This window comes from Apiotrichum porosum (genome assembly GCF_003942205.1).
Source record: "Apiotrichum porosum strain DSM 27194 chromosome Unknown scaffold_10, whole genome shotgun sequence".
Classification (NCBI taxonomy): Eukaryota; Fungi; Basidiomycota; class Tremellomycetes; order Trichosporonales; family Trichosporonaceae; genus Apiotrichum; species Apiotrichum porosum.
This window is the reverse complement of record NW_021167117.1, coordinates 570,605-591,759: the sequence shown is the minus strand read 5'-3', so window position 1 is coordinate 591,759 and position 21,155 is coordinate 570,605. Positions and strand designations below refer to the sequence as shown.

General features: G+C 57.6%; 5 protein-coding genes across 5 annotated transcripts; 2 read left to right on the top strand and 3 right to left on the bottom strand.

Annotated features, from left to right (window-relative positions):
* Positions 1-151: 151 nt before the first annotated feature.
* On the bottom strand, positions 152-2,524 carry EHS24_001338 (uncharacterized protein; the record flags this gene model as incomplete). The annotated part of the gene is made up of 1 exon (XM_028617138.1): positions 152-2,524. One exon carries the CDS (start codon positions 2,522-2,524, stop codon positions 152-154), a length of 2,373 nt encoding a protein of 790 aa, XP_028474445.1.
* A 2,975-nt stretch (positions 2,525-5,499) lies between these two features.
* EHS24_001337 (uncharacterized protein) lies at positions 5,500-6,849 on the bottom strand (the record flags this gene model as incomplete). The annotated part of the gene is made up of 2 exons (XM_028617137.1): positions 5,500-6,411; positions 6,511-6,849. The coding sequence occupies 2 exons, from the start codon at positions 6,847-6,849 to the stop codon at positions 5,500-5,502; spliced, it is 1,251 nt and encodes a 416-aa protein (XP_028474444.1).
* Positions 6,850-13,184: 6,335 nt separating this feature from the next.
* EHS24_001336 (uncharacterized protein) lies at positions 13,185-14,753 on the bottom strand (the record flags this gene model as incomplete). The annotated part of the gene is made up of 5 exons (XM_028617136.1): positions 13,185-13,831; positions 13,873-14,056; positions 14,108-14,245; positions 14,394-14,572; positions 14,612-14,753. 5 exons carry the CDS (start codon positions 14,751-14,753, stop codon positions 13,185-13,187), a joined length of 1,290 nt encoding a protein of 429 aa, XP_028474443.1.
* Positions 14,754-15,368: 615 nt separating this feature from the next.
* EHS24_001335 (uncharacterized protein) lies at positions 15,369-19,085 on the top strand (the record flags this gene model as incomplete). The annotated part of the gene is made up of 9 exons (XM_028617135.1): positions 15,369-15,542; positions 15,640-15,796; positions 15,849-15,944; positions 15,993-16,496; positions 16,534-16,803; positions 16,850-18,392; positions 18,432-18,698; positions 18,739-18,914; positions 18,955-19,085. 9 exons carry the CDS (start codon positions 15,369-15,371, stop codon positions 19,083-19,085), a joined length of 3,318 nt encoding a protein of 1,105 aa, XP_028474442.1.
* A 553-nt stretch (positions 19,086-19,638) lies between these two features.
* Positions 19,639-20,903, top strand: ADH1_1 (alcohol dehydrogenase; the record flags this gene model as incomplete). The annotated part of the gene is made up of 5 exons (XM_028617134.1): positions 19,639-19,753; positions 19,796-19,960; positions 20,019-20,139; positions 20,184-20,842; positions 20,893-20,903. The coding sequence occupies 5 exons, from the start codon at positions 19,639-19,641 to the stop codon at positions 20,901-20,903; spliced, it is 1,071 nt and encodes a 356-aa protein (XP_028474441.1).
* Between the last annotated feature and the right edge of the window lie 252 nt (positions 20,904-21,155).

Here is a 21,155-nt window from a genome sequence, read left to right as displayed (position 1 = left end):
CTAGAAGTTACGTCCATTTGTGCCGAGTTGATTATCGCATGAACTTCCCATCTAGGTGTGCACCTACGAAATTACTGAACAGGAGCTACAGGAGCTAGCTGCGTACTACAAATGCGCGCGCAAGGAGCAACTTCGCTCACCCACGTGCGCTCTACTGGTGGTCTGGTTCGGAAGGGATGTCAAGGCGTTCCAAACTGCCGTTGACGCTAGCTGGTGAAGGCGAGGTGACACTCAATTGCTCCAGACTGGACCCTTTAACGTCACCAGAGGATGCGAGCGACGACCGGTCAATGCTCTGGCTGTATGTAGCTCCGGGATAGGCGGTGTACGGGTCGCGCGCGTCGCTGCTGCGAAACGGCATAAACGAGCCGTGGCTGTTGGTAGGAGTCTCGCTGCGGGTATGCACGGCCGAATCCAGGCCCGCTGCGCCTGTGTTGTGTGGAGAGAACACATCCACGTTCGAGCCAGACCATACTGCCCCGTGCCGTTTCCATGCCGACCGCGGTGACATGGGGGTGGGCGAGCCCGCATCTGTTGTTGCTGGGCTGGTGCTCGCACTACTGGCGTTGGGCGGTGTTGTGGTGGAGGGTGCCGAGTTCTGCAGAGCGGCACTAGCAAGACTTAGAGAGGACGGTGGGACTGAGGTAGCAGCAGTTGGACGTGGTGGTGCCGCAAAGATCGAGCCGCGTGGACTCGACACGGATGACCTGGAGCGGGTGCGGGTCGGGGTGCTGTGCTGATCTGGGAGAGCGATGAAGACGAGCTTGCCGGTCGGGTGCTCAGTGTCCAGAGCCAGGGAGAGGTTTACGCTCGAGGCCAGCGGCGGTGCGTGTGCCAAGCTCGTGGACGCGACTCCTAGATCTAAAGGTCCTGCGGGTTGCGGCGGATGGTTCCCGCTGGTACGCCGCACGACCACCTCCCACCGGACTTCGTCATCTTCGGCGTGCGGCAAGCACTGTACGCTGACTTCGTACCCACCTCCACCTCTCCGCGTTCCGCTCACGTCCGGCGTGCGCGGGCGGAGATGTGGAGATTCAACCAGCGATCTCTGTCGTTGATGCTGAGGGGGAGGGGAACCGTCAGTTTGTGTGGGTGTTCCGGGTATGACCTGGGGAACGAGCGGTGGAGGTAGGACCGCAGCCGTGCTGAACCGCGGGGACACAGTCACCGGGTGACTTCTCTCACTGTCTCCTGACACGCTGGCGCTGGAGGGCTCTGGCACTGGCACTTGGACGGATGACGTGAACGGTTGATTGTGTAAATCTGGTGTTGCTGGAGTGGAGGACGCTTTCCAAGACGCGGCAGTCCAGCTGCCATTGATGGGTGCTCGGTGACGTCCACTCGGCTTGCGCGCAAGCCATGCCGCGGTTTCCCTGCTGACTGACCCGACGTTCACGACTCCGAGACCTGCAGCAGCCAGTGGTTGTGCACTGTCACTGCTTCCGCTGCTCGTGGGCGAGTTGGGGCGCGAGCGTAGCAAGGGTGTAAGCGGGGCTGTTGTCGAAGCCGGCGATGCCGTCGCAAGCGCCCCCTGGCCGCTATTACTAGCTGGGGCGGGGGCGATACGTGGAGGCGGTGGGGGTTTGGGAGACCTCGTTGGCCGTCGTGGCGGCGAGAGTGGAGATGACACGTCGAATTCAGGAGGCGGAGGCGTCGCTGGACGCAGGAGGAAGGGATGGTGGCCAGGTGGGATGTGGTTGAGTGAGCCTCCCGGCATGTCGGGAGTAGGGTTCGAGAAGACGTTTGCGACGTGCATCCCGCTTCCACCGTTATCTGAACGTAGGGAACGCAACGAACCGGTATTGTTGTTGCTGCTCGTCGTCACGGGCGCCGGGGGGACACCTGTGCCCGAATGTGAACGCCCAGTGCGTGTGCCGCGGACAGGACTGCGGTCTCGTCGTTCGTCTCTCATCCGTTGAGCATCTGTACCTGGCTCCGGGTATTCTCGTTCGCCGTCACGGTCAAGACCTCGATGTGGAGAGGGGTCCTTGGGCCGGCTCTGGCTCAACCCTGCTCCTAGACCACCGTGCATGCCTCCCAAGGCGGACAGGAGCCCATGGCTGTCGCCGGTGTCGAATCGCTCACGCTCAGTGTTGCGCTCGCGCTCACGGGGTTCGCGAGTAGACTTTGTCGAGTTCTTTCGTCTCAACAATCGTGTTGGATGATAACGCCCAGGCGACCCATGAGGTGGTGACGATCCTTGAACACCTCGGTGGCCAACACTTGCGGAACGACCCAGAGATGTCGCCGAATCCGGCAGCAGCGGCGGCGGCGGCGGCGGCGTCACTGTTCTGCCATTCCTGGACTCGGACTCGCAAGGACCTGTGCCGGGTATGGGAAGGGGAAGGGAGATGTCCGGACGTGCGACATGGGATGGGGAGGAGCGAGCGATGTCGGCCCCTGAGGCTGAGCTCTGGCTGAAGCCGTGGGCTGGCGTTGGTGACGACCCAAGCAGCGTCGATCCGCCGCTGGCACTGCCCGCGCTGCCCGAGCTGCCTTGCCTGAAGAAGTGCAGCTGTGGCATGGCGCGACCACCGCCGGGGCTAGACGGAGTGTGTTATGTCCGGTGTTGTTGTTGTTGTTCTTGCACAATGGCGGGTTGTTCCACTTCGGGAACGGACGCGAGGGAAGATGGACTAACGGACCGACGCAGCTGCTGTCGTTACTTCGGGATAACCCCGGCCCGGGTGGCGTTGAGCAAGGTGACGGTGACGTCGGTGGCCGGTGGCGGTGGTGCGTTGTTGTGGTGGTGGTGGCTGTTGTGGCTGTTGTTGTTGCTGTTGTCGTTGTTGTCGTTGTTGCTGCTTGTTGATGAGCACTGCATACCGTGTAATGTATAGGGAGAGTGACGCGACGTGCCGGTCGAAAGCAGGGCTTGTCACGGAAGAAATGGGATCCAAATCCAGGACACCGCAAGACGATGACTGGCTGCGACGTCGTTTCAACACCATGCTAAGCGCAACGGACCAGCGATCCAGTCGGGAGTCGGGAACCGCAGTCATTTGTCGCCACCCATCCACAGCCCCCGCAGGCCGAACACCGCAACGGCAACATACGGCTCTTGACATTGACTTTTGACACCCGCAGAGTTCTCTTTTCGGCATCCATGTCCCCGTATCTGCTACAGGTCTCCTTGGTCTTTGTTGTGGCCTTGTTTTGCCTTTCTCGGAAGGCTGGTAGATTACACCAACCCCTTCGTGTTAGGTGACATGACGTGAACACGTCATGTATGCCGTTCGTTGCTCAACAATAGTATCAGCACGCCCGTTGTCGCTTCTCTAGATCCTCCTAATTTCTCGTCGTTGCCTGTCGTCACCTCATCGCCGCCTCCCATCGCTTGCTTTCTCGCAAACAACGCAGTCGAAGGGTTGAAACGAACGCGTGCGTCGTCTGGGAGTTGGCCAATCTCCGCACACGGAGAACCTTCCAAGTCTCCAAGAAAGGCCCAGCGCTACGCAGACGAGTACCCAGGCGTCTCAGAAACAGTGCCCAGCAACATCCATGGCGAACCAAGGCCAGTTACCAGACAACAATAAGGATGTCGGAAGATCTTGGGGGGATCTCCACCACGTCCCAACGCGATAGATTCGCCAGCTCACTGTTCAGACTAATCACATGACCTGGCACTGCAGACTACGCAAGCCCACAGCCGGCCATTCAGGCCGCAGGACCTGCAGGAGTGCTCGACTCAAGGATGACTCCCGAGGTACGGCATTGGCGGTTAAAAACAGCCCAACTCCGCACCTTTGCTGACGACATGCCACACAGGTGAAACAAACGGCCTACAAAACGCCCGGTCCTGGCCCGTTGGGAGGCAAGACTGCGGCTGGTGCCGCGTCGGCGGGCTCCTCTCTCTCAAGTTGTTGGCTGTTAGGTTGACCCGAAAAGCGTGTTCCTCGCCTCCTTCCCTTGCTCTGCACCGACGGCTGCCAAGTACGTACTCGCCAGCCTTGTTTCCCTGGACCCCGTGGTTCGTGGCGGAAGGTGCGGAACCATCGCTCACCTTGCCGCAATCTTGTCCAACTAGCTTTGGTTTTGCTTGCAGTCCTGATACCGTCTCGTGGCCCAGACTCTGATGATGGGCCAAGCAAGGTCTTGATTGCAAAGTGGCGTCTTTTGGCTCATCGCATGTGGCGCTGGCGGGAAGGTGGCCTTTTCCTTTCTGTGACTTTTGTTGTATTTGTTGGGGCGTGCAGATCACGTCGAGTACGATGAAGTCTGGGAGCACAAGTAGAGGACAATGGAATTGCGGGAATACATTTGTTCGGAGATTGCGGACTTGTTCATCATGACTCTACATGAAGCCTGGTCACGCTGGGGAGGTAACAAGTGACGCCGTGAACGTGACGGTCCAGTGCATAATATTCCAGTATATGGTAATAGATGAGGCGCACACTTGGAGCTGTTGCAGATCAGCAAAACCCCTGGCCTGAGCTGATGGTGATCTTCGACATCAATTTCTTGGGGATGTTCATGTCACAGTCGTCACATGGAGCACAACAGGGGATGTTCAAGTTGTCACATGGAGCACAATGGCTACCACCTGCCACCACACCCTTCCTCCAATCCAACTCAGAGCTGCTGAGCCTCGAGGGCCTTACATGAAACGCACACGTTTGTACGTACAGAGCCACTGCAGCCATGTGCTGTGGCCGCGGGGCACGACGGGCAACTAGGCGCCACAAGGCATGGTGCAGCGCGGACTGCATCGACGCAGTGAGGGGCGGCTCCAACCTTCGGCTCCGCGTCGTGCGGACGCCTTTGTCCGTGCACGCTATTGTACATTGCGTTGGGGTTGCGGTGGGGCGCTGGTGTGTGGAGCGTCGGCGGAGGGTATCCTACGCTGGCTGGCTGGTACGGAGACGTGACCCCCAGGCTGCTTTCTTGTCAGGGGTCACATGACGGCAGTGCTGACGGTGGAGCAGGACCCAGGGTGCCGCGTACGTCGTTCAAGGTTTGGCTAATTGCGCACGATCAGAATCCTCGCGATCACTAACGTGCCGCTATGGCGGCTCGAGGGTTCCAGAGGCGGCTCAAGGAGCGTCTCACGCAAACTAGCGGTGCAAAGCATTCCTGAAATGTAAAATGTGGTGCTGCCACGAATACCGCTTCGAGGAGACTAAGGACGTCTCATGAGATGAACCGAGGCAGCCGAGATTGCAGCGCGGATACCATTCCCGAGGGTCAACGTTGGGGAGGAATGAATCTGGCGAAGCGTGCGTGGTTGCAAACGAGGCAAGAGGTGGGTTGTAAGGGTTTCATGGTACTACATGCATACTATTCAATGTATCTACGGTGTGTGCTGACTGCTACAACCGTCCTCACGCAACGGCGAGGTACGGATTTACTACACCCTCTCGTACTCCTACAACTACTCGTTCTTTCTGCGTGTAAACCACTTCGTGTGGTGATGGTTGATGTAATGATGATGCCAAAAGTGGGGTGGTGGTGGATAATGAGATAAAAATAACCAAAAAAAGGAGATTGCCGTCGCAGACGTTAAAGGAACATGGTGGGCGTGGCGAATGGAACGGGGCTGAGGGGCTGGCCTTTGCGCTGGCTGAGGACCTCGAATACAGGTGTAGAGAGGCTCGAGTCCGAGGCAACGCGCGGGGCAGTACCGGAGCTGCCGAGACGTGGTGTGGGGGGGAAGGGGCCATCGCTGGAACCAGAGCTCGAGCGCTGAGGTGGCGGAGAGCCGGAGTCGGCGCGCAGCTGCGGGGGTGGCGCATCGTCGAGGAGGTCCAGCTCGGGGTCGTCAAACGAGAAGACGGGCTCGGCGTCCGGAGACGGCGAGTCGTAAACCTCGTCGGTGTAGTGGGCAGGGACGTGCACAGGAACGTTGTGGTGGTGGTGGGCGGCCTCACGGCGGCTGGTAGGGACATGAGCGTCGTCGGTGAAGAAGTCAATGTCGAGAATGAGCTCGCGAAGGCGATCGAGAGTGATGCGGTGCTCGGGGTCGAGGGTGAAGATCTGGGTGAGGATGGAGAGGCATTGGTGCGAGATGGGGAGGATCCGGCGAAGGAAGAGGGGGTCCTGCAAGAAGGCGGCGAACGACTCGTCGTTGGGCGACGCACACCTCCAGGGGTTGCGGCCACAGACGAGGTTGATCAAGATGACACCCAAGGACCAGACGTCGGCAGTGCGGGTGGGGTAGGACGTCGCTGACGCCGACCACTCGCCGAGGCACTCTGGCGCAATGTAAAAGGTGCTGCCGCAGCCAAACTCGGACGATGTGGACTCGGAAGTGGCGAGGCCAAAGTCGACAATGCGCACGCGGGTACCGTCCTGAGAACACACAATGTTCTCTGGCTTGACGTCGCGGTGTGCAATGCCGAGCTGGTGCAGCCAGTCTACACCGTCAAGGATCTGAAGGAAGACGGAACGAATAAGGTCGTTGTCGCTGGCGTACTGTATGAACGCGTTAGTAACCAAGGCTTCTTCGGGCGATCATTCATGCGGCGGTGGCTGAGGCAAGCCACACGCCATGCCATGTTGTTGATTACTCACACGCTGCTTCTCGGTGATCATGGCAAACAGGTCACCCTCCTCGCCATAGTCCATAACGACATAGACGCAGTCGGGCTCCTCGATCAGACGGTCCATGTGGACAATGGACGGGTGGCGCGACGCACGACGATGGAGCGAGATTTCGCGCATCTGGAAGCGGCGCTGTCGCTCGTCGATACCATAGCGACGCAGCTGCTTGACAGCGCGCTTGATGGGACGACCATAGCGGTAGTCGAGTGCGTAGAAGACGACACCATAGGCGCCGTTACCGATAACAGAAATGAGTTGCACGTAACCGTTGTCGATGAAGCGTGGGTGCGTCGAGCACGAAGCGGTCATGATGGTTGGCACAGGGGGTGTGCGGGGGTTGGGGGCTGAGGGAAATGAAGAGTGTTTTGAACGCGGGATGACAACGCCCTGGTCAAAGGACGAAGCTGGCGGAGTAGTGGCCCGAAGTGCGACACGGGTGGTGTGAGATGATGCCGGAGTGGCGAGTGTGGAGAGGATCGGCGCTCAGCGGGTGTGGGGGGGGGGGGGGGGGGGGGGGGGGGGATGAAGTGTGCTGTGCTTTCGTGCGACAGCAAAAGGAATTAAAGAGAAAACGAAACGAGAACCCAGTCGAGATGAACAGAAGAGATGGGAAGGGGATACGGGACTGGAAGGTGAGGGGAGGTCGTGAACGATGTACTGAGCGGATGCAGCTCAGTTCGTTTTGAGTGCAAGGTGATGATGGCGGGAACGCGCTCTGAGATGGAGACGTGCAGTCGTTTTTGACCTCGATGGCCGTGCTCCTGCCCCATGTCTCTCCTGTAGAGGCTGCACAGGAGGGATCTTTGGCGCACGCGGCCCAGGATCTTGCTCAGGATCTTGGGAGTCGTCTTGGTGCCAAGTCGGGGGGGCGGCAAGCCCACCGATTACGTCTAGGCCCCCTCCTCCCTTGGCCTAGATCATGCACAGGGGAATCCGCCGCTCCCGCATGGCTGACGTGCGTCTACGACGCCATCACAATGCGTGCCACGTCGTGTGATGCCCGCAATACCCAAGCAATGCCCGTCGACCCCGCGGTCCGGTGCCCTCCCACAGCAAAGTGGGGTGCGTGCTCCCTGCTGAGGGACCGACCACGCCGCCCCCCCGAGGGCGAGAGGAAACGACGCGGTCCTGTGACCACGATGGCCAGTGGCCAGTGGCAGGGCAGGGGGAAGCGGGGGCGGGGGAAGGGGCGGGGCAGCAACGACCAGGACACAAAAGGCGGCGCGGACGTTATACCGTCGGCGGTCGGGTACGGCATGGTGCAGCAAGGGCTCAATTCACGCAGGCAAGCGGGGCTTCTAGGCACTCGGTGAAGTCACGTTGGGCTGCGGTGCGTTTTTTGGGCCTAAGAGACTTGGAACTTGGCAGTCACAGCCCAGAGTACCTCTGCCTCCGACCTCTGCCGGACTTGGACACAGTGGCAAGTGTGGGCAATGGATGGACAGAGCACGACACTCTTGTGCATGGAATCCGTCGCCTGGGGGGCAGCAGGGCTCATCCGCGATTCGACAACGACCAGCCCAGCCTCATCCGCGCCACTGTTGCGCACTCTCTAGTGGTTCTGTCATCGCCACATGCAAGGACAGCCCTGAGCAAGACATGTTGGCGCAGAAGGTGGCAATTGTATATGCATTTTCCAACTGTGCCAACCCAGGGTAAACGCGTCACTTGTTGCTGGGGATGGGGGGCGAGAGGAATCATCTGGGAAGAGGTGGGGAAGCGCAGGCCAGCGAGGTGTCCCCATTCTTGGAAAATGTGTGTGCCTTGAACGCTTTACGGTTTTGTCTGAGGCTCGTCGACACACGTTTCAATGTGCGCATGAGACCGCAAAAGAGCGCCTTTCGCGGCAAGACAGTCTTTGACAGGTGCTTCAGGGCCTAATTTTACAAATTATTTCTAATAGTGGTAAATGCATTTCCACGTCGTCGACGAATAAGGCAGAAGTCCTGTACGACTATCTCAGCGCCGAAACCCTTCAGGTCTTTGACCGGGTGAAAAGGCTAACGACGGCTCCCCGTCGTCTGCCAGCCTGCGATCGTAACAGATGGCAACGAAGCGGTCCCTTCCACATGTGCAGGGTTGCGTGGCGGTGACTGGGTGGCACCAGTCCAGTCCAGTGTCGACAATGTTCCTTCTTGCGCTCGCTGCGGCGCATGGCCACTCCCTGCGAGACCTCTCGTGCTTGTTGTATGGCATCAATACCCTGGACTGTACAACCTCACTTCCTAGGCATTCTGCCTGCCCTGAAACGAGCACACTGCGTGGAGTGGCAACGCGCGTTTCCAGTGCCAACCCGCTGCCGTCATCCCATCGGGCGGCTGCTCTTACCATTAGGTTTCCGCAAGCGGCGTCCCCTATGAATCCGATTCTGCGGGCTTCCCGGGTGTGTCAGATGTGCACAGACCTCTTTGCCGCGGCACATCTTTCGAGAGACGTAGATACGTATCTCTTGGTGCGTTGCTGCCCGCCTCCTAAGCCACCAGCCGCTCCCGCATACCAACCTCCAATGGCCTTTTCAAAGGATCCGATGAGTGGCATGTCCGATGGGGTGCCACAAGCCTCCCCAGCTCCGACGGGACGACGCTCGGCTTGGAACCAATTGTCGTTGTTACCAGACTGACGAGCTGACGTGTACAGATGCGATGCTTACTTTGTTTTGGTATATGCAGCTAACGGGCAACCGTAGTTACTGCATTACAGCACTGCTGTACTGCTTGCCCCGCTGATCTGTGGCATGTGCGTGGCTTTGATCCCACGACTTCGCTAGCTGAACGCCCCTTCACGCCCCCGGGAACGGCAGCTTGATGCCGGACCCCATTTGCAAAATTACAAACTAGCATTCGAGTGGCCCGCTGTGTAATGCCCACCCATTCGGCGGCGAAGGCTAGGAAATACAAGCCACACTAGTTTCATTTACTTTCGGCCCCGGCCGATCCTCCATTGCACACCTGAGTTGACGGGGGGACGGGGGGGTTGGCTAGTTCCTGAACCTCTTTGCGCTGGCACAGACAGAGGGTGCTGTGGTAGCCGCGCCGCAGCGCGCCACACCCCCTCTGTGGACGGAGATCTGCGTGCGTCCACTTCCCTGGTACATTTGACGTTCCCTGTACCGTTGCTGCTTACGCAAGCCCAAGGAAGGGACAAGAAAAAAAGCTTACCGCAACAACAAAGAACGTATGCAAGCTCTATGGGGGGCGGCTCCACAAGTCTGATCCTTGACTCATGACTCAGGAACCACACGCAAGTGGCCTCCAGCGGCCAGCGTGCCACCGAATTAACATCCGCTGCTGGCTGCTGGCAAAGCACCTGGGGATGCTTTCCATCCTGTGGCGCTGCGGGCATATTGCGTCCGCAGGTGGTACACGCTAGTGATCAACCTTCCTATTCGTCTACACCGAGCCCACCTCGGAACGCACTGCACAAATTGCACGCAAAAGGGTGCGTAATATGCTTCAGGCGTCGTATGCCATTTGTATTGCCACCCGCCCTTCCAGCCGGCAGTAGACGAGACTGATGGAAGACGGCGAGCATATTTCCGCCGGGGTATTTGATGACAAGCCTGCACGAACTGAGCTTCGTGAGCAGTGGTTGGTCCAACACCTGCAGCGGCGGGTGACGCGGAATTGTGCCTGTCCTGTCGGCAGACTGCAAGTGAGGCTTGCGCAAACAGGCCCAGTTACACACTAAAGCCACATGCTAAAGGCCCCGCCCAGCCAGGCCGTCCTTCACGCCACATTACCTCTGTGTCAAAGTGTAAGTCGCGCGATTGAACTGAACCATCACTCTTGAGGGCCACATTCGGATCTTCGTCTCACCCCGCCAAAACGATGATCAACAATTTGGCACTAATCATTGGCAGCCGCGGCTCCCCAGCAGAGCACAAACAAGGTGTCGCTTAACCGCGGCTCCAGTCGGATATCAAGTTTATGAACGCCAAGCACAGCTGAACGCCAGCGCACGACTCTTCAAACGACATGCCCGCTGCACTATTTACCCCAACGACTTACATATGCCCACCATCTAACAGCGCTGTTACGTGACTTGTGCTCCAGCGTCAACTCCAACACCAAGGTCCGAGGTCCATTCCGTGTCCAGGCCCCAAGGCTACGACGACGTGCTTGCCGGAACATCGCCTCACGGTGGTGTAAACACCGAGCGAGCCGTACGTCCCTACCCGCTTGCGAGAAGGAATGCAATCACTAAAGCAAGCGAACGGCTATGTAGACTAAGTAGACACTAATGGGAGACAGCAAGTGGCGAACACTTCTAGCACGATAATATTGACTCAGCAGTTCGACTGAAAGCAGGAAAATGCAACCCAAGTGCGCACAATGCCACAACTGAAACAGATCTGTCGAGCATGGGAACTTGTGCTACCTACATTCCAGGTCGAGGTGAACCTAAAGGCATCTGTGCAGGATTTTCAAGCAGCTCTGAAGTTTGAACGACTGCCGACTGTTCGCGCAGGTCGAGTCACACGAGCTCATCTATTGACGGAGGTTGAAGCCGGGCGCCGCTTGTCAAGAGCTGACGACGTTTGGGCTCACACCAGTGATCCAGCGACCGGAGACTTTCTGTTCTGCGCTTGCTTTCAAGGCCCACTGCGCCGAGGTCCGTCGTCAAGGAGCAGAGTGGAGACGTGGGCATATTGACGGATATACTGTAGTGTGGTTGAGTTCTATTCACGTCCACGTAGGTAAGCATGTACGTTGCATGTGGCGTACGTACTTTAGGTAAAGCATACGGACGTCGCCTCTGTCTTGCCCACTCTAATCAGTGGGGTTTGCGGGGCTCTAAGTGTGGTTTCGACGAACATGGCGGTTTGGAACCATGGGAACCGGAATGTGAGCGGCGAGCGTGCGCGGAATGGTGACAATCCTGTCTGACCTTTGCCGGATGCTTAGATGCTCTGGTGCTCTTGTTCGCCGCCCTTTATGCCACAGACGTCGTACCGTAAACTCAACACAAAAAGCCAAGAGGCCAAGCCGCACTGTAAACACGTTGTAAACATAAAACTAACAGCAATTGTTCCCACACAAAGCTCCTAAACCTTTGGGTGGAACAGACAGTAAGGGGAACTGGACGTTAACCTACCCATTTACCCTATGCACTGTACACTTGACTAGTCGGAATTTTTCAGTTAGAAGAGTCGGACCTCTGGCACAAGCTCCGAAAAGACACCCGCAAGACAGCAATTGATTTCAATGTGCGTCAACTAAGGCAAGCGGACGAGACACAATGCAAACGCATCTGACAGCACACCCGGGGCCTGGGGGGCCTTGTTGCCACAGTGACAGCCGAGGGTTTGGGACCTTGGCACCGACGGAATGCTCTGTCAGCTCCTATGAGATCCAGTGGCCAGTGGTCTAACGAAATACTGCAGCAGCGATCACGGTAACGAGAAATGAAGACGGCGCTGCCTCAGCATGAAACGGTCGCCACCTTAATCAAGCTCATTCCCGCCAATATTATTACGAGCCTATCCCGATGCATTCTTGGTCTGTCACACCTAGTACCTGCCCACTTCGTTGCGGTCTATGCCGCATCACAGGCAGAGGAATTGTGAAAGACCAAGGGGGTACCAAGGAAGCGAGGATGAATGCATTCCGGGGGACGTTGAACCATGCAGTCCGCATGTGGCGATTTGTGCCGGAATCTACGTTTTTTTATGGTTTCCTTGCGCAGACGTGTGGGATTTGTGACTGCAGGATCCGGTCGTGAAGACAGCAGGCCTCATAGGCGTAACTGACAAAATCACACGGCTGTGCCACGCACATACAGCATTATAGTATGACGTGCCCATGTCCTTCATAACCGGAGCCTCTGGAACCAAATCCTATGGACAGAGTTCGTGCCAACGTGAACGTGCACAGCCGTGCCACACCGTGCCCCAGTTCCAGGCTGCGAACTGCTGTGAGGGGTGTGTTTTAGCGAGCGCGTCTCACTGGGCAACTGGGAACTGAGAAAGATTGGGACGCGTCGCGGTGGCGACATGGTCTGAGAATAGCAACTCGCAGGCTCGGTGCGTGTCTGTTTACGATCACGACCCCATGCGCCAGTTACAAAATGACTCTGTGCGGTATTGTTTCTCAAACAAGTGTACCAAGGGCCAACGGAAAACCGGGTACGACTGGATGCACAGCACGGCTGAGCTCTGTAAATACATGCCACAAACGAGATCGCGACGGGCGCCACCACGAGTGCCACTGATCATGGGAATTGGCCGCTGCAGTGAAACATCTTGCGCACGAATTGTTGCAAGGGAACTGCTGTATCGTAAGTGTGATTCATTATATGTTTAGGTATAAGTGGCCTCAACTGAGAGCCCGTCAGACGGAAGAGAGATAGGGCAAACTGGATTGGGTTGGGTTGGATCAAGATCGCGGCGATGACAGTAGGGACCAAGAGGGTTGTGGGCATGAATGGATGTGAACAGCCGGCGAACGGCTCCCGAATAGTGGGCAGTCTCAATTAAAAGACAGCGGCTCTCGTCGTGAAATGCGGTGTGCTGGCGAAGTCCAGGCCAACAAAGACACCGTTGAGATCGGGGGTGGCATGGTCGAGATCCGGGGCCGCGATAACCCATGCGGGCGAAACAAGATCTCACACATGAGAACCACGGGTAGTGCGTAGTCACAACGGTATTACACCTCAGCCGTACCAGTGTCGCGGCCCAGCGACTCGTCGACTGCTTTGGCTAACAGCTCATTGGCGACCACCTGATCGAACACTGCTTCGGCATCGTTGTCGGCTAGCCACGCCACATCGGCGTGCGTGGTTACGTATGCGTTAATTTCGGCCTCACTCGCAACGTGATTGTCCTTCTGAGCACGCCTGTCCCTCAGACTATGGGCTGCAGCCACCAAGCGGTTGACGTGCCGGAGTCGACACTTGTCGAACAGTGACAGCGCAGTGGCAATGTCGTTGCCCTCCATTGGTCGGCCCTCCAGAGCAGCTCGCTGTGCCACTTCGTCGACACAAAGACCGAGCGTGTATCCATCCTCAATGGCAAGCGTCCCGCCCGCTGCAAACGCGCCGCCATGACAGTGTCCCGCGTCCCCGAGGAGCGCAACGCGTCCTCCAACAGTGAGTGACGGCAATGTTGGGCCGTTCCAATCGGGATAGATCTTGAGAGGCGGCGCAACAGCACACAGTTTGGCCAGCGGTGGGTACCAACCCTTGAAGACTGAGGCGAGATCCGTGACCTCCGTGGCTGCACCCCATCCCACAATATCGGCGCCGGGGATTAGCCTGGTGGGGACAAAGGCGACGAGGGTGAAGAGACCGGGTTCTGTGTGGGTCAGCTCATGTACATTAACGTACGGGACTCACTTAAAGGAGACGTGAACAACGAGCGGTCGGGGCCGGGCCAGTGGCATGGTTCTGGCGGCAATTGAATGCCAGCGTCCTCGAGAACTGACGTTGGGAACACGCCACGCAGGGTGACGCTCACGCCTCGTCCAATCTTGTAGTCTGGGTAAAAGCTAGCGCGAGTAGGTGAGCGGATACCGTCCGACTGTGACTTATCAGCGACACAATTTTCTGTAGAGAGCCAGCTAAGACTCACGCCAATAACCATGTCACCCGACCACTCTGTCCCATCCTCGAAGCGCACCCTGACACCCTCAACACTCGACTTGACTGCAGCAACACGTTTAAGGAGACGGACGGGGCCGGCTTTCTCCTCTGCGTGCTTCACAAGGAGCTTGTGTAAGTGTGCGCGAGCAAAACGTGCCATCTGTAGGTGTTCCGGACGCGAAGCCTGTGGGGGTGTCGGGTACACTGTTCCCGTTCTCCAGTGTCGATGGATCTGTGGCCCCGTTAACAGCCGCGCAAGTTGTATATGGGCTTACCAGGGGGTACTCGCCGTGTCGGTAGGCTAGGGCGTCCACTTCCTGGCCGAGCCCCAGCTTCTCAAGGCATCTGAGGGCACATGGCTGGATACCAATAGACGCTCCGATCTCGCGCAGCTCACTTGCTGCGTCAAACAACTCGACATGCAGTCCTGGGACTTGCGAAAGGGATATCGCGGCTTGGGAGTCAGAGGATGAGTCCAGCCCACGGAACTCACCAGTTGTACCAGCATATCCCACTCCAAGGATGGCGATGCGCACTGGATGCTCCTGGAGACCGCGATCCCGAGCTGACCAGCGAGGTCGCCCGTGTCGGCCCTCCGTCTTCTCGCTGGACGGCTGCGGCGCGGTATGGGTCATGTGAGCTGTGGGTTAGTGTATCCAGAGACGATGTTACTTACCAGACGTATCATACGTAGATGTATTAGAAGGACGAGAATGTTCAATGACGACGACGACGACACCTGGCCATGATCCTCATGTCTTGCCTGCATGGCGTGCTTATCGTGAACGGTGCGGGGTCTCCAATCCAACACTCTCGGATTATCGGTGTTCACCGATCACAGAGACATTGCCATGGACCGTCGTCTCGGATCTCGGATCAATCTCAAACAGCTGGTAGTGGAGTCTCTGTAATCTCTGTGCGATGAGAGGATAAACAGAGACCTATCATCATGCATGGCCATACAGAAATACTTGCCAGTGGCCAGTGGGGCAGAGGCAGTACTACTCTGGCCCTTATTAGGAACTGTGTCCTCATTAGGAAAGTGTATTGGACAATGACGTATATTCGACCGGCCACCTTAAATTGGTCCCGCCAGACGCCACCCGGTTGCTCATACGGTGACGTCCGGCTGCTGCTTTGGGGTTCACTGATCGCCTTGACGCTTCCTTCGTCCATCTCATCCATCTCATCAACTCCGCATAACACCACTCGCATTCATTAGGACCTCTGCGCCCACGGCGAACCACATCATGCGGTTCTCCCTCTCCGCCATCATGTTCGCGGCCATGGCGTCGGCCAGCAGTGCCCCCAAGTATCGCTCTGTGGGGGGCATCGACAGACGCGTTGGCGCGACCGCCGAGCTGCGCGATCTCCGCGACGTCGGCTCCTCTTCGCCCCAGGTTGCATGGGGCAACATGACAACAGTGAGTTTAGCGATACCTCGCACGTGTTTGCCGCCCGACAATCGGCCGCGTCCGCCGGTACCTTCCTCCTCCTCTACACGTCGGCTGATCGGTGCAGATACCGCCCAAGCGCCCGAACAAGCCTGGAGAGTGTCCTCCGTGCTTCAACTGCCTTCTTCCTGCATTCAACTGCGGCCAGTTTGGTGACTGTAATCGCTATGACGGGCAGTGCAAGTGCCCGCCCGGCTTTGGTGGCCAAGACTGTCTCACACCACGTGCGTTGGGCTCAGTCGACAAGATATGTGACATGTGGCTGACGTTTGGTAGTGTGTGGTGCCCTCACCGATGGCGACGCGCGGTTCCCCCGCCCTGACGGCAAGCTGTGCGAGTGCAAGGATGGGTGGGGCGGCATAAACTGCAACGGTACGTCCCGAGAAGCCTGGTTGGTAACCAGCGGTTGACGGAACGCAGTGTGTAAGGACGATCAGTCGTGCGCCGGGTTCAAGCTTCGCAACCCCATCGACGGCGTGGTTCCACCATCCGGTGGCTCTGTCCCCGACGATGATGATGAGGAAGAGAACCCGATGGTTTGCTACAAAGGCGGTCTTGCCATTGAGCAGAACTTCCAGATGTGCGATGTCACCAACCGCAAGATCATTGACACGATTCCCGACAACAAGCCTCCCCAGGTCACTTTCAGCTGTACCTCCGGTGGTCCCACGGGAAACGCGTCGTTTGTCAATGGAGGACTGGGCTTTGGATTCCTCGAGGACAACATGGAACCTAGCGACGAGCTTGGCTCGTGCAGTTTCCAATTTTGGGTCGACCGTATCGAGTCGTTCTACTGCAAGCTTGACCAGTGTAGCTGGTCGTCCGTGGACAATGCCAACACCAACGAAACTCACTACGCATGTGAGAAGATTGAGTGCGCGTGTATTGCCGATCGCTTCCTTTGTGGAGAGAACGGCAGCGTCAGTGAGTTTGCATGCTATTTCGCATCCCTAACTCCCAGACATTGACGACTTTCTCAACGAGGAGGTCAAGGGCCCTGCCGACTTCAAGTGTATCACTGGCCAGGGCTGCTCATTTGAGGAGCCCGCAATGAACCAGCTCATCAACGACATCTTTGGTGACAGCTCCATTACCCTCGACTGCGAGTCTGGCGAGTGTCTCCACTACAGCCAGGTGCCAGGCTACAACCCGCCTCCAAAGCGCGACAACTCGTCCATGGTTGCGTTGAGTGCTGCTCTGGCAGTCGCTGTATTCCTTGGCATGGTTATCAGTGAGTTTTCCGCCATAGACCGTTTGCAACAGGCTAACAGGTCCAGTGCTCTGGTACGTGAACCGCACAAACGGCCGTGGTGACGGTCTCGCCGGTGTCAAGCTTCCCGAGGACGAGGCAGCCAAGCTCATGTCCGACCACGTTCCTGCCACCCTTCATTTCTCCAACATTTCCTACACTCTCCCAACTGGCAAGGCCGTCCTGTCGCATGTGACTGGAACCGTTCGCCCAGGAGAGATTCTTGCCATCATGGGTGCGTCGGGCGCGGGCAAGTCGACTCTTCTCGACATTCTCGCCCACAAGGCCAAGACCGGCAAGGTCACTGGCGACATGTACGTCAATAGCCGCGAGCTTGACAGTACTACTTTCCGCCGTGTCGTTGGTTATGTGGACCAAGAGGACACACTCCTGCCCACTCTCACTGTCTACGAAACAGTCCTCTACTCTGCGCTCCTCCGTCTCCCCAGGGACATGAGCTACGAAGCAAAGGTCTACCGCACCCTCGAGACCATGAACGAGCTCGGCATTCTTGGTATTAGGGACTCGCGCATTGGCGAGAGCGGCAAGCGCTCCATCTCTGGCGGCGAGAAGCGTCGCGTGTCGATTGCCTGCGAGCTTGTTACTGGCCCATCGATCCTGTTCCTCGACGAGCCCACTTCGGGTCTCGATTCGTACAACGCTTACAACGTGATTGATGCTCTCAAGACTCTTGCCAAGCAGTACAACCGCACCGTCATCTTCACCATCCACCAGCCCCAGTCCAACATTGTTGCCCTCTTTGACCGCCTCCTTGTTCTCGCCAAGGGCCAGCTCGTTTACTCTGGCGAGGCAACCAAGGCTGTGTCTCACTTTGAGGCCATCGGCTACCCCTGTCCGCCAGGCTACAACATTGCCGACTATGTCATTGACCTCACTGTCGAGGCTTCGGGTGACGCTCGCAAGCCCACAGCTAGTGGATCGGACACGCCGGCAATTGAGCCATCGTCATCTGGCGGTGGCAACGACGATCCCGAGACTGGTTTTGCTTCGCCTTCAACTGGTGTTGAATCTACGGAGCGTCCTTCTGGTGTCCAAACCAAGGCAGCGCGTCTCCTGGGTGCCTTCTCCACGTCATCGGGTGCCAGCACGCCGGCCACAGGTGCCGACCCGAATGCCATCCCCGAAGCTCTGGCTGCTCTCGTCCTTGCCACCCGTGCCAGCGACGGAGCAAAGATTGTTGAGGCGGAGATCACCCGTATCGAGGCTGGTGAGCCCGCAGACGGTATCACGACTGGCGATCGCGATGTGGTCGAGGAGATGGGTCTTCTCAGGGGCTACAAGAAGGCGAGCTTTTGGACCCAGTTCAAGATTCTATCCAGCCGCGCGTTCAAGAACTTGTACCGCAACCCGATGCTCATGGCCGCCCACTATGCCGTGGCTGTTGTTGTCGCGCTCCTGTGCGGTTTCTTCTTCTATGGCGTCACAAACGACATTCCTGGTTTCCAGAACCGCCTTGGTCTCTTCCTCTTCATCCTCTCGCTCTTTGGATTCTCGACCTTGTCGTCCCTGGGCATCTTTGCAAACGAGCGGATGTTGTTTATGCGCGAGCGGTGAGTTATTCTTTCCATCGTCCCTCACTAACTATTCAGTGCCAACGGCTATTACACCCCAGCTGCCTACTTCATCTCCAAGGTCATGTTCGATATTGTCCCGCTGCGTGTCGTCCCTCCGTTTGTGCTCGGCTCCATCGTGTACGGCCTTGCTGGTCTGAACCCGGAGTTCAGCTGCTTCTGGAAGTTTATCATGATCCTCATCCTCTTCAACCTAGCGGCCGCAAGCATTATTCTCTTCCTCTCGGTCGCCGTCGCGGACTCGGGCGTGGCCAACCTCTTGGGCTCGCTTGTCATGCTTTACAAGTGAGTTGCTCGTCGTAAGGTGTGGGTCACTGACAATCAGCCTTCTCTTCGCTGGTCTCTTGATGAACTATGACCGCGTCCCGGACGGTTTCAAGTGGATGTTGACTCTTTCATTCTTCCACGCTGCGTACGAGGCGCTGCTTGTTAACGAGCTGCGTTACCTCCAGCTCATTGAACACAAGTTTGGCCTCGACATCCAGGTGCCAAGCGCAACCAGTGGGTTCATGCTTCTGTATATGCCACTAACCCACACCAGTCCTCTCATCGTTTGGTTTCCACGCCCAGGCCTTCTGGTTCCCAGACACGGCCCTCCTCGTTGTCGTGTTTGGCATCTTTATTATCGCCAGTTTCGTCGTGCTCCAGCTGTTCGTCAAGGAGCGCCGTTAAAGATCCCCGCACCCACCACGAGTCGTTGGTCACGATTGACCACATTTTTACACTTTCTTGCGACCTAGCATAACTGTTTTGATTAGAATTGGCGGCGAGTATGGAGACGATGCGCATAGAATCTAGGCATGCACGCACCTTTCCATGTTTGTGGGCGGTTGCATACGCCGGCGGACTGCCCACATCCGTCAGCCGATCAACAGACAGCTGTGTCGTGGCTGATTTTCGCAGCCGTGGCGATTTGCCAGCGCGCCACCGAGTCAGCGAGGTGTGGGTACTTCGCAGCTTCCGCAGGCCCGCCGAGGCCACGAGTTGTCAATGGCGCACCGTCAACGGCGGCCGTCCGGATCCCCCACTCACATGACCTCGCGTCGTGGCGGAATCCGGCATTCAAGCACACGTTGCCCCACACACCAACCGTCGAGGACCCCAGGCTGGTCGGTCCAAGAAGACACCGAACCCCCACGGGTAAACGAAGATAAGTATATATGGGTGTGTGTGAGCTCTGCTCCTGTTCCCCTTGATTCAAGCTCGCACTCTGCAGTTATCCACCATGGGCTCCATCTCTGAGATACCAAAGACCCAACGCGTCGCCATGTCGGACACGCCCGAGACAGGGGCCAAGATTATCGAGCACCCAGTCGTGCAGCCCGAGAATCTCAAACCAGGTAAGCGGACCAGCTGGGCGTGCGACCTGACCAGTATCACAGGGGAAGCGCTCGTTCGTCTGGCATACTCGGGAGTCTGTCACTCGGATACCCAGCTCCTTGGTCTGTGCTTTACGCTGAACGACCCAAAGGTCGTCGGACACGAGGGAGCTGGCGAGATCGTGGCCATCAACGACCCCCTCTCCAAGCTCAAGGTGGGCGACAAGGGTAGGTTGCGTTGCGCCGTTGCGCCATTGCGCCGTTAAATACCAACTGACTCCTCCAGTCGGCATCAAGTTTATTGCCGATACCTGCAACCAGTGCGAGTTTTGCCTTGATGGCCACGACATGCTGTGCGCCCACATGAAGTGGTCCGGTCGGCATGTCGATGGTACTTTTCAGCAGTAGTGAGTTGGCTAACCGACGCCTCTTCATTTGTCTAACGTCACAGTGCCGTCTCATACACGTCCCAGCTCACGCCTATCCCCGAGGGCCTTGACCTCGCTCATGCTGCCCCGATCCTGTGTGCTGGTGTCACAACGTACAAGGCGGTCAAGGAGATGGGGTGCAAGGCAGGTGACTGGGTCGCCCTCCCGGGTGCCGGTGGCGGTCTGGGGTGCCTTGCGCTGCAGTACGCCAAGTATATGGGTTACCGCACCATCGCTGTCGACACGGGCGCAGACAAGAAGGCACTTTGCGAGACGCTCGGCGCCGATGCCTGGGTCGACTTTAAGCAGACTGACGATATCGTCAAGGCAATCAAGGCCGCCACGACTGACGGCCTCGGCCCACAGGGGGCGGTCATCACCTCGCCCCGGCCAGAGGCATACGAGACGGCTATGCAGTACATTCGTCCCACGGGAACCGTAGTGGCTGTCGGTTTGCCCCACGGAGGTGCCAAGATCCACTGCGATGTGCGGGACACGGTCATGCTCAAGAAGAAGCTCAAGGGTTCAAACGTCGGAAACCGAAAGGAAGCTATCGAGGCCCTCCAGATCGTGGCGTCAGGCAAGGTCACTTGTCCTATCGAGATCAGGCCGTTTGACCAGCTCAACCAGACGCTCGATGACCTGAAAGCTGGAAAGATATCGGGCCGTGTGGTTCTGGACTGTAAGTGCGACGTGTGAGGCGCAGAGTTGGCGGTTGCTGACTTGGCGAAGTGCACAAGTAGGAGGATCTGGACGTATGTACCTGCGAGTTGACGGTGACACGATGAATGATATGCAGTACTAGGTAGACGCAGGATTCACCAGACCTGGAGGTACGTTGGAGTGGAATACCCGCGGCGGAGCAGTCAGGCGCTGGGACGCTGGGATAGGATCCGTTCCATGTGTCCTCTGCTCTGGGGGGACGATGAGATCTCGGTCGCGGATATTAAGAGGAAAGTGGGCCGAAAATCAGGAAAAATTGTTCCTCTATGTAC